At 42.9% G+C, this 15,339-nt stretch overlaps 1 protein-coding gene across 1 annotated transcript in view; it reads right to left on the reverse strand.

Moving 5' to 3' along the window:
- TPH2 (tryptophan hydroxylase 2) overlaps positions 1-15,339 on the reverse strand; it is a 742,941-nt gene that overhangs the window by 585,413 nt on the left and 142,189 nt on the right. The window contains exons 3-4 of the mRNA XM_069764593.1: positions 12,945-13,128; positions 7,918-8,015 (exon numbers count right to left, since the gene is read on the reverse strand). Of these exons, the coding sequence (XP_069620694.1) occupies positions 7,918-8,015; positions 12,945-13,128 (282 nt within the window). The remainder of the gene's footprint in view (positions 1-7,917; positions 8,016-12,944; positions 13,129-15,339) is intronic.

Consider the following 15,339-nt stretch of genomic DNA (forward strand, 5'->3'; position numbering starts at 1 on the left):
AATTCCAGAATCAATGGAGAATTAGGCCGGGATCACACATGCGAGAAAGATGGCCGACTCTCGCATGTTAATACCCGACACTGCTGCCTGCACTCCGGAGCTGTTGTGAATTCTGTGGCAGAGCTCCCTCCTGTGGTCACAAGTGGTACTTCGGCTGATTCTCTCTGTGAGCTTCCGTTGGTGGAGGAGAGTGGTACTGCGGCTTCTGAGTTTCCTTCCCCAGGTGATGTGGTGAAGTCGTTAGGTGCTGCTCTATTTAACTCCACCTAGTGCTTTGATCCTGGCCTCCAGTCAATGTTCTAGTATTGGACCTGTTTCCTCCTGGATCGTTCCTGTGGCCTGCTGCTCTGCATAGCTAAGTTCCGCTTTTGCTATTTGTTTGCTGTTTTTTTCTGTCCAGCTTGCTATTTGTTTTTTCTTGCTTGCTGGAAGCTCTGGGACGCAGAGGGTGTACCTCCGTGCCGTTAGTTCGGTACGGAGGGTCTTTTTGCCCCCTTTGCGTGGTTGTTTGTAGGGTTTTGTGTTGACCGCAAAGTTACCTTTCCTATCCTCGCTCTGTTCAGAAAGTCGGGCCTCACTTTGCTAAATCTATTTCATCTCTACGTTTGTCTTTTCATCTTAACTCACAGTCATTATATGTGGGGGCTGCCTTTTCCTTTGGGGTATTTCTCTGTGGCAAGGTAGGCTTATTTTCTATCTTCAGGCTAGCTAGTTTCTCAGGCTGTGCCGAGTTGCATAGGGAGTTGCGTTAGACGCAATCCACGGCTGCCTCTAGTGTGGTTGGAGAGGATTAGGGATTGCGGTCAACAGAGTTCCCACGTCTCAGAGCTCGTTCTATGTTTTTGGGTTATTGTCAGGTCACTGTATGTGCTCTGACTTCTATGTCCATTGTGGTACTGAACTACCAGATCATAACAGTACTGGAGGCCCAAAGTACTAATGATTCTCAATAGAGGGAAAAAAGAAGTTCTGAGACCATTTTTTTTTCTCTGCACTGTGTTTTGCCTTTTTTTTCCCCTAGACATTTGGGTGGTTCAGGACACAGGTGTAGCGATGGACATTAAAGGTCTGTCTTCATGTGTGGATCAGCTCACGGCAAGAGTACAAAATATTCAAGACTTTGTGGTTCAGAATTCTATGTTAGAACCGAGAATTCCTATTCCTGATTTGTTTTTTGGAGATATAACTAAATTTCTGAGTTTCAAAAATAATTGTAAACTATTTCTGGCTTTGAAACCTCGCTCCTCTGGTGACCCAGTTCAACAAGTTAGGATCATTATTTCTTTTTTACGTGGCGACCCTCAGGACTGGGCATTTTCTCTTGCGTCAGGAGATCCTGCATTAAGTAATATCGATGCGTTTTTCCTGGCGCTCGGATTGCTGTACGATGAACCTAATTCAGTGGATCAGGCAGAGAAAAATTTGCTGGCTCTGTGTCAGGGTCAGGATGAGATAGAGGTATATTGTCAGAAATTTAGAAAGTGGTCCATACTCACTCAATGGAATGAAGGTGCGCTCGCAGCTATTTTCAGAAAGGGTCTCTCTGAAGCCCTTAAAGATGTCATGGTGGGATTTCCTATGCCTGCTGGTCTGAATGAGTCTATGTCTTTGGCCATTCAGATCGGTCGACGCTTGCGTGAGCGTAAATCTGTGCACCATTTGGCGGTATTATCTGAGCATAAACCTCAGCCTATGCAGTGCGATAGGACTTTGACCAGAGTTGAACGGCAAGAACACAGACGTCTTAATGGGCTGTGTTTCTACTGTGGTGATTCCACTCATGCTATCTCTGATTGTCCTAAGCGCACTAAGCGGTTCGCTAGGTCTGCCACCATTGGTACGGTACAGTCAAAATTTCTTTTGTCCGTTACCTTGATCTGCTCTTTGTCATCTTATTCTGTCATGGCATTTGTGGATTCAGGCGCTGCCCTGAATTTGATGGACTTGGAGTATGCTAGGCGTTGTGGGTTTTTCTTGGAGCCCCTGCAGTGTCCTATTCCATTGAGAGGAATTGATGCTACGCCTTTGGCCAAGAATAAACCTCAGTATTGGACCCAGCTGACCATGTGCATGGCTCCTGCACATCAGGAGGTTATTCGCTTTCTGGTGTTGCATAATCTGCATGATGTGGTCGTGTTGGGGTTGCCATGGCTACAAGTCCATAATCCAGTATTAGATTGGAAATCCATGTCTGTGTCCAGCTGGGGTTGTCAGGGGGTACATGGTGATGTCCCATTTCTGTCTATTTCGTCATCCACCCCTTCTGAGGTTCCAGAGTTCTTGTCTGATTACCGGGATGTATTTGATGAGCCCAAGTCCGATACCCTACCTCCGCATAGGGATTGTGATTGTGCTATCGATTTGATTCCTGGTAGTAAATTCCCAAAGGGTAGACTGTTTAATTTATCTGTGCCTGAGCACGCCGCTATGCGGAGTTACGTGAAGGAGTCCTTGGAGAAGGGGCATATTCGCCCGTCATCATCGCCATTAGGAGCAGGGTTCTTTTTTGTGGCCAAGAAGGATGGTTCGCTGAGACCTTGTATAGATTACCACCTTCTAAATAAGATCACGGTTAAATTTCAGTACCCCTTGCCGTTGTTATCTGATTTGTTTGCTCGGATTAAGGGGGCTAGTTGGTTCACCAAGATAGATCTTCGTGGTGCGTATAATCTTGTGCGTATTAAGCGAGGCGATGAATGGAAAACTGCATTTAATACGCCCGAGGGCCATTTTGAGTATCTAGTAATGCCATTCGGACTTGCCAATGCTCCATCAGTGTTTCAGTCCTTAATGCATGACATCTTCCGAGAGTACCTGGATAAATTCCTGATTGTGTACTTGGATGACATTTTGAACTTCTCGGATGATTGGGAGTCTCATGTGAAGCAGGTCAGAACGGTGTTTCAGGTCCTGCGTGCTAATTCTTTGTTTGTGAAGGGATCAAAGTGTCTCTTTGGTGTTCAGAAGGTTTCATTTTTGGGGTTCATCTTTTCCCCTTCTACTATCGAGATGGACCCTGTTAAGGTTCAAGCCATCCATGATTGGACTCAGCCGACATCTCTGAAAAGTCTGCAAAAGTTCCTTTGCTTTGCTAATTTTTATCGTCGCTTCATCTGCAATTTTTCTAGTATTGCTAAACCATTGACCGATTTGACCAAGAAGGGTGCTGATGTGGTCAATTGGTCTTCTGCTGCTGTGGAAGCTTTTCAAGAGTTGAAGCGTCGTTTTTCTTCTGCCCCTGTGTTATGTCAACCAGATGTTTCGCTTCCATTCCAGGTCAAGGTTGATGCTTCTGAGATTGGAGCAGGGGCTGTTTTGTCGCAGAGAAGTTCTGATTGCTCGGTGATGAAACCATGCGCCTTCTTTTCCAGGAAGTTTTCGCCTGCCGAGCGAAATTATGATGTTGGCAATCGAGAGTTGCTGGCCATGAAGTGGGCATTCGAGGAGTGGCGTCATTGGCTTGAAGGAGCTAAGCATCGTGTGGTGGTCTTGACTGATCATAAGAACTTGACTTATCTCGAGTCTGCCAAGCGGTTGAATCCTAGACAGGCTCGTTGGTCGCTGTTTTTTGCCCGTTTTGACTTTGTGATTTCGTACCTTCCGGGCTCTAAAAATGTGAAGGCGGATGCTCTGTCTAGGAGTTTTGTGCCCGACTCTCCGGGTTTATCTGAGCCGGCGGGTATTCTCAAAGAGGGAGTAATTGTGTCTGCCATCTCCCCTGATTTGCGGCGGGTGCTGCAAAAATTTCAGGCGAATAAACCTGATCGTTGCCCAGCGGAGAAACTGTTTGTCCCTGATAGGTGGACAAATAAGTGATCTCTGAGGTTCATTGTTCGGTGTTGGCTGGTCATCCTGGAATCTTTGGTACCAGAGAGTTAGTGGCTAGATCCTTTTGGTGGCCATCTCTGTCGCGGGATGTGCGTTCTTTTGTGCAGTCCTGTGGGATTTGTGCTCGGGCTAAGCCCTGCTGTTCTCGTGCCAGTGGGTTGCTTTTGCCCTTGCCGGTCCCGAAGAGGCCTTGGACACATATCTCTATGGATTTTATTTCAGATCTTCCCGTCTCTCAAAAAATGTCAGTCATTTGGGTGGTTTGTGATCGCTTCTCTAAGATGGTCCATTTGGTACCCTTGTCTAAATTACCTTCCTCCTCTGATTTGGTGCCATTGTTCTTCCAGCATGTGGTTCGTTTACATGGCATTCCAGAGAATATCGTTTCTGACAGAGGTTCCCAGTTTGTTTCGAGGTTTTGTGCTAGGATGGGCATTGACTTGTCTTTTTCCTCGGCTTTCCATCCTCAGACTAATGGCCAGACCGAACGAACCAATCAGACCCTGGAAACATATCTGAGATGCTTTGTTTCTGCTGATCAGGATGACTGGGTGTCCTTTTTGCCTTTGGCTGAGTTCGCCCTTAATAATCGGGCCAGCTCGGCTACCTTGGTTTCGCCGTTTTTCTGCAACTCTGGGTTCCATCCTCGTTTCTCTTCAGGGCAGGTTGAGTCTTCGGACTGCCCTGGTGTGGATACTGTGGTGGACAGGTTGCAGCAGATTTGGACTCATGTAGTGGACAATTTGACCTTGTCCCAGGAGAAGGCTCAACGTTTCGCTAATCGCAGACGCTGTGTGGGTCCCCGACTTCGTGTTGGGGATTTGGTTTGGTTATCTTCTCGTCATATTCCTATGAAGGTTTCCTCTCCTAAGTTTAAACCTCGTTTCATTGGTCCGTATAGGATTTCTGAGGTTCTTAATCCTGTGTCTTTTCGTCTGACCCTTCCAGATTCTTTTTCCATTCATAACGTATTCCATAGGTCATTGTTGCTGAGATACGTGGCACCTATGGTTCCATCTGTTGATCCTCCTGCCCCAGTTTTGGTGGAGGGGGAGTTGGAGTATATTGTGGAGAAGATTTTGGATTCTCGTGTTTCAAGACGGAAACTCCAGTATCTGGTTAAGTGGAAGGGTTATGCTCAGGAAGATAATTCCTGGGTCTTTGCCTCTGATGTCCATGCTCCCGATCTTGTTCGTGCCTTTCATACGGCTCATCCTGGTCGTCCTGGGGGCTCTGGTGAGGGTTCGGTGACCCCTTCTCAAGGGGGGGTACTGTTGTGAATTCTGTGGCAGAGCTCCCTCCTGTGGTCACAAGTGGTACTTCGGCTGGTTCTCTCTGTGAGCTTCCGTTGGTGGAGGAGAGTGGTACTGCGGCTTCTGAGTTTCCTTCCTCAGGTGATGTGGTGAAGTCGTTAGGTGCAGCTCTATTTAACTCCACCTAGTGCTTTGATCCTGGCCTCCAGTCAATGTTCTAGTATTGGACCTGTTTCCTCCTGGATCGTTCCTGTGGCCTGCTGCTCTGCATAGCTAAGTTCCGCTTTTGCTATTTGTTTGCTGTTTTTTTCTGTCCAGCTTACTATTTGTTTTTTCTTGCTTGCTGGAAGCTCTGGGACGCAGAGGGTGTACCTCCGTGCCGTTAGTTCGGTACGGAGGGTCTTTTTGCCCCCTTTGCGTGGTTGTTTGTAGCGTTTTGTGTTGACCGCAAAGTTACCTTTCCTATCCTCGCTCTGTTCAGAAAGTCGGGCCTCACTTTGCTAAATCTATTTCATCTCTACGTTTGTCTTTTCATCTTAACTCACAGTCATTATATGTGGGGGCTGCCTTTTCCTTTGGGGTATTTCTCTGAGGCAAGGTAGGCTTATTTTCTATCTTCAGGCTAGCTAGTTTCGCAGGCTGTGCCGAGTTGCATAGGGAGCATTAGGCGCAATCCACGGCTGCCTCTAGTGTGGTTGGAGAGGATTAGGGATTGTGGTCAACAGAGTTCCCACGTCTCAGAGCTCGTTCTATGTTTTTGGGTTATTGTCAGGTCACTGTATGTGCTCTGACTTCTATGTCCATTGTGGTACTGAATTACCAGATCATAACAGGAGCGGAGCGTGCGGCTCCATGTATTTCTATGCGGCTGCATGCTCCGCTCCGGAGTGCAGCCGGCAGGGGCGGGTATGAACATGTGAGACTCGGCCATGTTTCTCACATGTGTGATCCCCGCCTTACTGTAACATGCACATGGATTTCTACATGTTCCACTCCATTTTGAGATTTTCTGGAGCAAATCTATCTGCCACATATGACGATACATTAAATATTTCTGGAGACTGTCAAAGTCACACTGCAAAATAGTAGTTATGGTCGGGGTGGTTACGCCAGGGTTACAGTGCTATTGAATGGCAGGGGTTTTTGCATATGCAATACTCACTATGGCTCCAAATACAGAAGCAGTATAACAGCAAGTAGTGGTAATCCACGAGGTGTTGCTAAGTATTGGAGGTGCTTTAGAGGCCGTATGTAGCACTCATGGTTCACCGCTAATTGCCACGCTGCAGGCGGACTTGCCATTGTTTCAAGTTACAAGTTCAGGTCCATTCAGCAATTTTAGATAAATGGTGAACATTACCCACTGCCTGGTAATCAAATCATAAAGTCATGGTCCTACGTAATATAAATGCATGCTGCATTTTTTTTACGCTGCATTTTTTTTGTGCGGAAAATCTTCTGCATTTATTAGTTCAAGCAAAGCAGATGTGCTGTCTGGAAAACTTATGCCAACTGTGTGTTTAAAGAAATTGGTGAACTGTCCTTTCCTTGGAGTATTTTTTCCTATAGGTACATTTGGAGAGCTCGTGTAAGGTCCATGGGGCGGTAGTCATGGGCAAGGGGCTGCTGTTTTCCAACAATCTGGCACCCCAGAAATGTCTGCTGAAGTTTGTGGCTGACGTTCTCATGCTTCTAAACATCCCATGCTCTTCGTGCCCTCCAGCCTTCTGGCCTCAAACTGCTGCTCAATCCAATCTTTCCTCACTAATTAGGAAGTGCTCCCCTTATTCGCTAACCCTGCTCCTCCCATGTTGGGCTGTTCCCTAACGGTCAACTGTTTCTATCTTATGCATCTTACTTGCTACTATACATTAACCTTTGTGCCTATATGGTTCTATGCACAATAAACCCACATTGTCATACAACACAATTCACAAATGTTATGTGCAAGGGGAGAGGCTTATCACCATCCCTGTAACACCTTTACACTTGAAAAAAAGTTTTTTTTTTGTTTTGTTTTGTTTTTAAAGAAAAAGTGTAGCAACCCTGCATTTCTTTGGCAAAAACACATTTAAAAAAGCATCAAATCTGCACCAAAAGCACATAAATAAAGAGAGAAAACATGAAAAAAAATCAATAAAATTCAATAATCAGAGCAGCTTTTCATTATGTATTTTGGTGCTGACAGCCGCAGAAAAATAATGCAACACAAAAACATCAGCAATTTTACATTTGGGAACATTGTTTAAACCTACGTTTACAAGGCCACATTTGCAATCAGAATGAGTTGTTTGGCTCTACTCTTGTTATGGTTCTACTGTGAGTGCAGACAAAAAAATTCACAAAAGTGCACTGCAGTGTGTGAATTCAGTCTAACAAGTATGCCATAATCATCAGAAACAGCTTGAATACCATGCAAGTGATTTCTACTTGACTAATTATAATTATGTGATTTCTAGGGGTGTATTTGAATGAGACAATAGTGTCATCAAAAACTATGTGGCACAACTACAAGCATTTTTGAACAAATTAACAGGACTTAGCGGTGTATTTTTTTTTGTCAAGAATATGTTTCACCTGAAAAAACTGCACTACCAAAAGCTGAACCAGAAATGTAGAAATTTAGTTTGCAATTTAATGACAGAATATTGCTTACTAAGAATATGCAGAACTTCCCTAAATAAAAAGCTGTTACCTTATGTGAATCATTTAGCCCTGAGTGAGTTTCTCCTGCCAGTCACACTTCCAACAATAAAAACTTACTTGCAGACTTGCTTGTTCATTATCAGTATTTATGATATCATCTATCATCATGTACCACATACATCACACTTACAGGGTGGTCAGCATCCAATTCTGAACCGTACATAAGCACCCGGTGGGAACATTTATCAAGTTCTGAGATCTTTCTTGGAAACCAAGGGACTCCAAGTTCTACTGGAAATAAAAAAAAACAGAGTATGAAGCTTAGAAATATAACAAGGTCTCCAGCACAGGCAATTATTCCCATTGTCATTCCCTTCCTTTTCCAATATGAAAACCACACAATTACAAACAAAAATTACCCAAACTCCAGTGCTGGGAATAAAAGATCCTCCTCTTCAAAATGCAGGAGGCAATTACTGTGCATCAGCCTAGGATCACACGGGCATATAAAAAAAATCATCCAATCTCCATTCAGGTAAAAAGGATTCATTTTAATCTGTATTGTTATCCATATGCCGTCCATATGTCATCTATACAGCTTTGGGACTCCAAGGAACCACAGTGAGAGTCATAATCCAGAAATGGCGAAAACATGGAACAGTGGTTAACTTTCCCAGGAGTAACCAGCAGACCAAAATTACCCCAAGAGCGCAGCGACAACTAATCCACGAGGTCACAAAAGACCCCACAACATCTAAAGAACTGCAGGCCTCACTAGCCTCAGTTAAAGTCAGTGTTCATGACTCTACCATAAGAAAGAGACTGGGCAAAAATAGCCTGCATTGTGGATCCAAGATGGAAACCAATACTGCGCAATAAGAACATAAAGGCTTGTCTCAGTTTTGCCAGAAAGCATCTTGATGATACCCAAGACTTTTGGGAGAATACTTTGCGGACTGAAGAATCAAAGACTGAATTTTTTGGAAGGTGTATGTCCCATTACAACTGGCGTAAAAGTAACACAGTATTTCAGAAAAAGAACATCATGCTAACAGTAAAATATGGTGGTGGTAGTGTTGTGGTCTGGAGCTGTTTTCCTGCTTCAGGACCTGGAAGACTTGCTGTGATAAATGGAACCATGAATTTTGCTATCAAAAAATCATGAAGGAGAATGTCCGGCCATCTGTTCATGACCTCAAGCTGAAGCATACTTGAGTTATACAGCTGGACAATGATCCAAAATACACCAGCAAGTCCACCTCTGAATGGATTAAGAAAAAATTAAGACTTTGGAGTGGCCTAGTCAGACCTCTATATATTTTTCACTCTTTCTTTCATTGCAACCATTTGCTAAATTCAAAAAAGTTCATTTTTCACATTAATGTACATTTTGCAAATTTAATAAAAAAAGAAAAACTGAAATATCACATGGTCATAAGTATTCAGATCCTTGGCTCAGACACTCATATTTAAGTCACATGCTGTCCATTTCTTTGTGATCCTCCTTGAGATGGTTCTACTCCTTCATTGGAGTCCAGCTGTGTTTAATTAAACTGATAGGGCTTGATTTGTAAAGGCACACACCTGTCTATATAACTTGGCACACTATAATAGTTGTGGTGAAGAGATTTAATGTGATCCAAAATACATACAGTAGTCACAAACGTTTCAGTCATCAAGACCTTCATCAATGTACTATGAGGTATAAGAGATAATTGTGAGGTTCTCACAGCATATTTTGAAATGCTCAGTCTGAATGTTATATCTGGTATGATAGATGCCAGACTTTAGAAGCTGGTGTACCCAGAGCCAGTGTGGGGTATTATGGAGGTAGGAGGCACCTACTTGTGCACCTTTTTTCACCAGCTGTGCTAAAGATTTTCCCTCACCTGTCTGTATAAGACCTCACAGCTCACAGTGCATGTCAGACCAAATGAGAATCATGAGGTCAAAGGAGCTGGCCAAGGAGCTCAGAGACAGAATTGTGGCCAGGCACAGATCTGGTGAAGGTTAAAACAGAATTTCTGCAGTACCCAAGGTTCCTAAGAGCACAGTAGCCTCCATAATCCTTAAATGGAAGAAGTTTGGGACCACCAGAAGTCTTCCTAGAACTGGCCGTCCAGCTAAACTGAGCAATCGTGGGAGAAGAGCCTTGGTGAGAGAAGTAAAGAAGAACCCTGAGATCACTGTGGCTAAGCTCCATTGATGCAGTAGGGAGATAGGAGAAAGTTTCACAAAGTCAACTATCATTGCAGCCCTCCACCAGTCAGGCCTTTATGACAGAGTGGCCCGACAGAAGATTCTCCTCAGTGCAAGACATATGAAAGCCCAATACAGCAAAACCCAGACTCATATTAAGATAGTGTGCCAAAAGTGATGCAATTGATTACATATTACTCCAAAAATATTGTATCTCAAAAAGGACAAATGGAGTTTTCAAAACAAAATTATGTACAAAAATCTTTATTGACACAATAATAAACATACAAAAAGACAGATAAACCATGTGCTATAAAGGACACCACAAAAAGTGGTTGCGTTTAGTACAAAGTATAGCTCCGCCTTGAGGAAGCAGAGTTAACGGACAGTGAAACGCACATCGGGGTTTGGGTGCTGGCGTTTTAGTACCGAGTAAGATGATTTTCTGACTGTGTATCATACAAATGAATTTGGGAAACCTTTGATGATTGTAATGTCAGATTGGTTTTAGACCTTGGGCTCTTGACCACAGACCATGCAACCCTGGGCATTAGTATAGACATAGGAATAGTATAATGACTGATGGCACTTTTTGCTTACAGCAGGGGGCATTGTAAAGTGACTCTTTGAGCTCAACCAGCAAGTCCTCTTCTTACCATTACTAAGTTTGCTGCTGTGAATTGAGCTATATTTTGTACTAAATGCCACCACTTTTTGTGGTGTCCTTTATAGCACATGGTTTTATCTGTCTTTTTGTATGTTCATTATTGTGTCAATAAAGATTTTTGCATATAGTTTTTTTTTTTTTTTAAAACTCCATTTGTCCTCCTTTTTGAGATTCATATGAAGCCTGCATAGAGTTTGCTAAAAAAAAACACATGACGGACTCCCAGATTATGAGAAATAAGGTTCTCTGGTCTCATGAGATGAAGATAGATGTTTTTGGTGATAATTCTAAGCAGTATGTGTGGAGAAACCCAGGCACTGCTCATCACCTGCCCATTACAATTCCAACAGTGAAACATGGTGGTGGCAGCATCATACTATGGGGGTGTTTTTCAGCTGCAGGAACAGGATAACTGGTTGTCATTGAAGGAAACATGAATGCAGCCAAGTACAGAGATATCCTGGATGGAAACCTCTTCCAGAGCGCTCTGGACCTCAGAATTGGCCGAAGGTTCACCTTTTCACCTTCCAGCAAGACAATGACCCTAAGCACACAGATAAAATAAAAAAAAGGAGTGGCTTCAGAACAACTCTGTGACCATTCTTGACTGGCCCAGCCAGAGCCCTGACCTAAACCCAACTGAGCATCTCTCTAGAGACCTAAAAATGGCTGTCCACCAACGTTCACCATCCAACCTGACGGTACTGGAGAGGATCTGCAGGGAAGAATGGCAGAGGATCCCCAAATCCAGATGTGAAAAACTTGTTGTATCATTCTGAAATAGACTCATGCCTGTACCAGCTCAAAAGGGTGCTTCTATTCAATACTGAGCAAAGGGTCTGAATACTTATGACCATGTGATATTGCAGTTTTTCTTTTTTAATAAATTTGCAAAAATTACTACATTTCTGTTTTTTCAGTCAAGATGGGGTGCAGAGTGTACATTAATGGGAAAAAATGAACTTTTTTTAATTTACAAAATGGCTGCAATGAAGCAAAGAGTGAAAAATTTAAAGGGGTCTGAATACGTTCCGTACCCACTGTATGTACAAGAAGAAACATGGACATAGACTGTAGTATGACGGAGTTATATAGCAGAGCATTTTTAGGCATTCTCCAATCCAGGCAAAGATTATAGTCAGCCAACTTCATACATCTTGTTGATACCGGTACTGGAAAAACCAGCACCAGTGTTATCAGAGTTGCATATCCGTGTGACATACTTGTGCACATGTGATATATGATACATATTTTTAAAATAAACTGAAGAAGACTCCGGAATGTTAGTTCCCTCCCCCTTTTTTATAGAACCAGCAAAGGTAAACCAGAAAGCTGAGAACTGATGTTATGAGGCTGTGAAGGCACACGGATATTGGGATATTCACAGCCAAATAATATCAACCTGCAGCCACCCAAGGAGCGGCGCATCACATTAGATGCAGCAATTCTGGCTCTTTGCCTAGTGCATTGGCAATTGAAGTAATGATAGTTGGGGTTCATATCAGCTGTGAATTGTCCAAAAACACAGCTGACATCAAGCCCTGGTGCTAGTAATAGAGAGGTGTCTATCAAGCAATGTTCCTACTCTTCACAGACACCTGATCTTGCTGAGCGTACCTTGAGCCGTGAGTGGCTGCCGCTAAAGCCTATGGAGCCTAAGAAGGAGGCTCCATAAGCTTTGGATGACGGATTCGGGAAAATTCGTGGGAAGCCCTGGACTACAATGGACCTGTGTGGTAACTTTTTCATAAAATAAATTAGTGAATGAGGGACAGTATCTCTTTTTATTTATTTATTTTTATGTGTTTCAGATTTCTATTTGTGGACTACATTGGATTCCCTGGACTACGTTGGACCTGCACGAGACCTCTTTTTTATATATAAATTGGTTAACCAGAGAAAGAGTTGGGAAGTGTTTTTTTAACTAAAGTATTTTTACTTGCGTGTTCTTTCTTCTTTGTCCTGGGTTAGTAATGGGGTGACTGATAGACACCTCTCCATTACTAAAACTAGGGCTTGATTCCAGCTGTGTTTTTGGACAATTCACAGCTGACATCAACCCCAATTACCATAATCCAAATTGAAACCTGATTGAAATGATAGGTCACTTTCTGATGCCAGATTCCCTTTAAAATCAGCAGGTCAATTTGCAAAAAAAAAACTGAGGGGAAAAAACGGATAGAAAAGTATTGTGTCTGTTGACCCTAAATGTCAGTTTGTCCTTCTACTAATGGTTAAAGTAGCATAACACCTAAATATGTCTAAAAAACAATTACTAATGACCCCGCTATAAATGAATTCTTAAAACCTTATCATACTGAAACATGTGATTACATAAGCAGAGGCCTTGCCTTCATCTTCTCGCCATTTTATTTCTGCAGGGTTCAAGGAGATAACATTTGGCTGAAGCTTTAACAGATGAATTAATTCCTGGGCTTTTTTCTTCGTACATTCAAATTCTGCGTAGACCTCTGCCTCAGAGCTGCCATTTTTGGACTTTCTTGATTCTATGTGAATAATGTTCACATATTTTTCCTGAGGAAACAAATATAAAAGGCAGAGCATTTGAGAACAAATAACCACCCCTGTTGTTTTATTAGAAATGCCATTTCCCGCAGAATATAAATAATTGCCATGATGAACACTGCAAGCATAAAGCTGGAACTTTGTTCTTTCATGGACCTTGTGTTGTATGAACTGGTTTGCATATGTCCTGGCACAAATCTACTAAATGCTAATTTTGTCCCGTTTCACCTATCCAGCTGTTTTGCAAAACTTGGCATAAATCCAATAGCGCTCTACCAGCTGCTGATTCTTCCTGCTCTACCCCTTCTTTCTTTTATTATTTGTGATAGCAGAGAGGGAAGGGATTCAGGGTGTACAAAGAAGATCAACATTAGAAAAAAAGGAAAGCATTTAAGTTATTATGGAGGACAGATCATTCCAGCTACAGATAGGATATGATCTTTCGTAAACTGTAAAACATGAAAATCACTCGAGAAGTGAAGTCCTATTGACACATGGGAACTAGGAAGATGGCACCACATGCAAAAAAGTTTAAAATTAGGATTAGGTTACAAATTACATATGAGGGGACCAAAACCAAATGAAGAAAAGAATGCTGATTGAAGCCTGGTCCCTAGAGTTCAGTGACACTGCTATTTTGCATTTACATGTCCTATTTCTTTAACCTCTTGCCTTCACAGTCGATTTCCATTTTTGTTTGTATTTTTTGCTTCCCTTCTTCCAAAAGTCACACCTACGATATTTTTGTCAACATGAGTGGTATGAGGGCTTGTGTTTTTTGCAAGATGAGTTATAGTTTTGAATAATGCCATCCATTCGACCATACAATCTACTGAAAGAAAGGAAAAAATCCAAATGGAGTGAAATGGTGCAAATATGTATGGTAAAATTGCCAATAATTCTCCAGGTCAGTATGATTCGGTCCAACTGTGATCCAGCAAAAGATCGGATTGCACTCAGACTTATGTTATTTTATGGAGCCGTGTACATACAGTGGGGCAAAAAAGTATTTAGTCAGTCAGCAATAGTGCAAGTTCCACCACTTAAAAAGATGAGAGGCGTCTATAATTTACATCATAGGTAGACCTCAACTATGGGAGACAAACTGAGAAAAAAAAATCCAGAAAATCACATTGTCTGTTTTTTTAACATTTTATTTGCATATTATGGTGGAAAATAAGTATTTGGTCAGAAACAAACAATCAAGATTTCTGGCTCTCACAGACCTGTAACTTCTTCTTTAAGAGTCTCCTCTTTCCTCCACTCATTACCTGTAGTAATGGCACCTGTTTAAACTTGTTATCAGTATAAAAAGACACCTGTGCACACCCTCAAACAGTCTGACTCCAAACTCCACTATGGTGAAGACCAAAGAGCTGTCAAAGGACACCAGAAACAAAATTGTAGCCCTGCACCAGGCTGGGAAGACTGAATCTGCAATAGCCAACCAGCTTGGAGTGAAGAAATCAACAGTGGGAGCAATAATTGGAAAATGGAAGACATACAAGACCACTGATAATCTCCCTCGATCTGGGGCTCCACGCAAAATCCCACCCCGTGGGGTCAGAATGATCACAAGAACGGTGAGCAAAAATCCCAGAACCACGCGGGGGGACCTAGTGAATGAACTGCAGAGAGCTGGGACCAATGTAACAAGGCCTACCATAAGTAACACACTACGCCACCATGGACTCAGATCCTGCAGTGCCAGATGTGTCGCACTGCTTAAGCCAGTACATGTCCGGGCCCGTCTGAAGTTTGCTAGAGAGCATTTGGATGATCCAGAGGAGTTTTGGGAGAATGTCCTATGGTCTGATGAAACCAAACTGGAACTGTTTGGTAGAAACACAACTTGTCGTGTTTGGAGGAAAAAGAATACTGAGTTGCATCCATCAAACACCATACCTACTGTAAAGAATGGTGGTGGAAACATCATGCTTTGGGGCTGTTTCTCTGCAAAGGGGCCAGGACGACTGATCCGGGTACATGAAAGAATGAATGGGGCCATGTATCGTGAGATTTTGAGTGCAAACCTCCTTCCATCAGCAAGGGCATTGAAGATGAAACGTGGCTGGGTCTTTCAACATGACAATGATCCAAAGCACACCGCCAGGGCAATGAAGGAGTGGCTTCGTAAGAAGCATTTCAAGGTCCTAGAGTGGCCTAGCCAGTCTCCAGATCTCAACCCTATAGAAAACCTTTGGAGGGAGTTGAAAGTCC

This window comes from Ranitomeya imitator, chromosome 4, assembly GCF_032444005.1.
Source record: "Ranitomeya imitator isolate aRanImi1 chromosome 4, aRanImi1.pri, whole genome shotgun sequence".
NCBI lineage: Eukaryota > Metazoa > Chordata > Amphibia > Anura > Dendrobatidae > Ranitomeya > Ranitomeya imitator.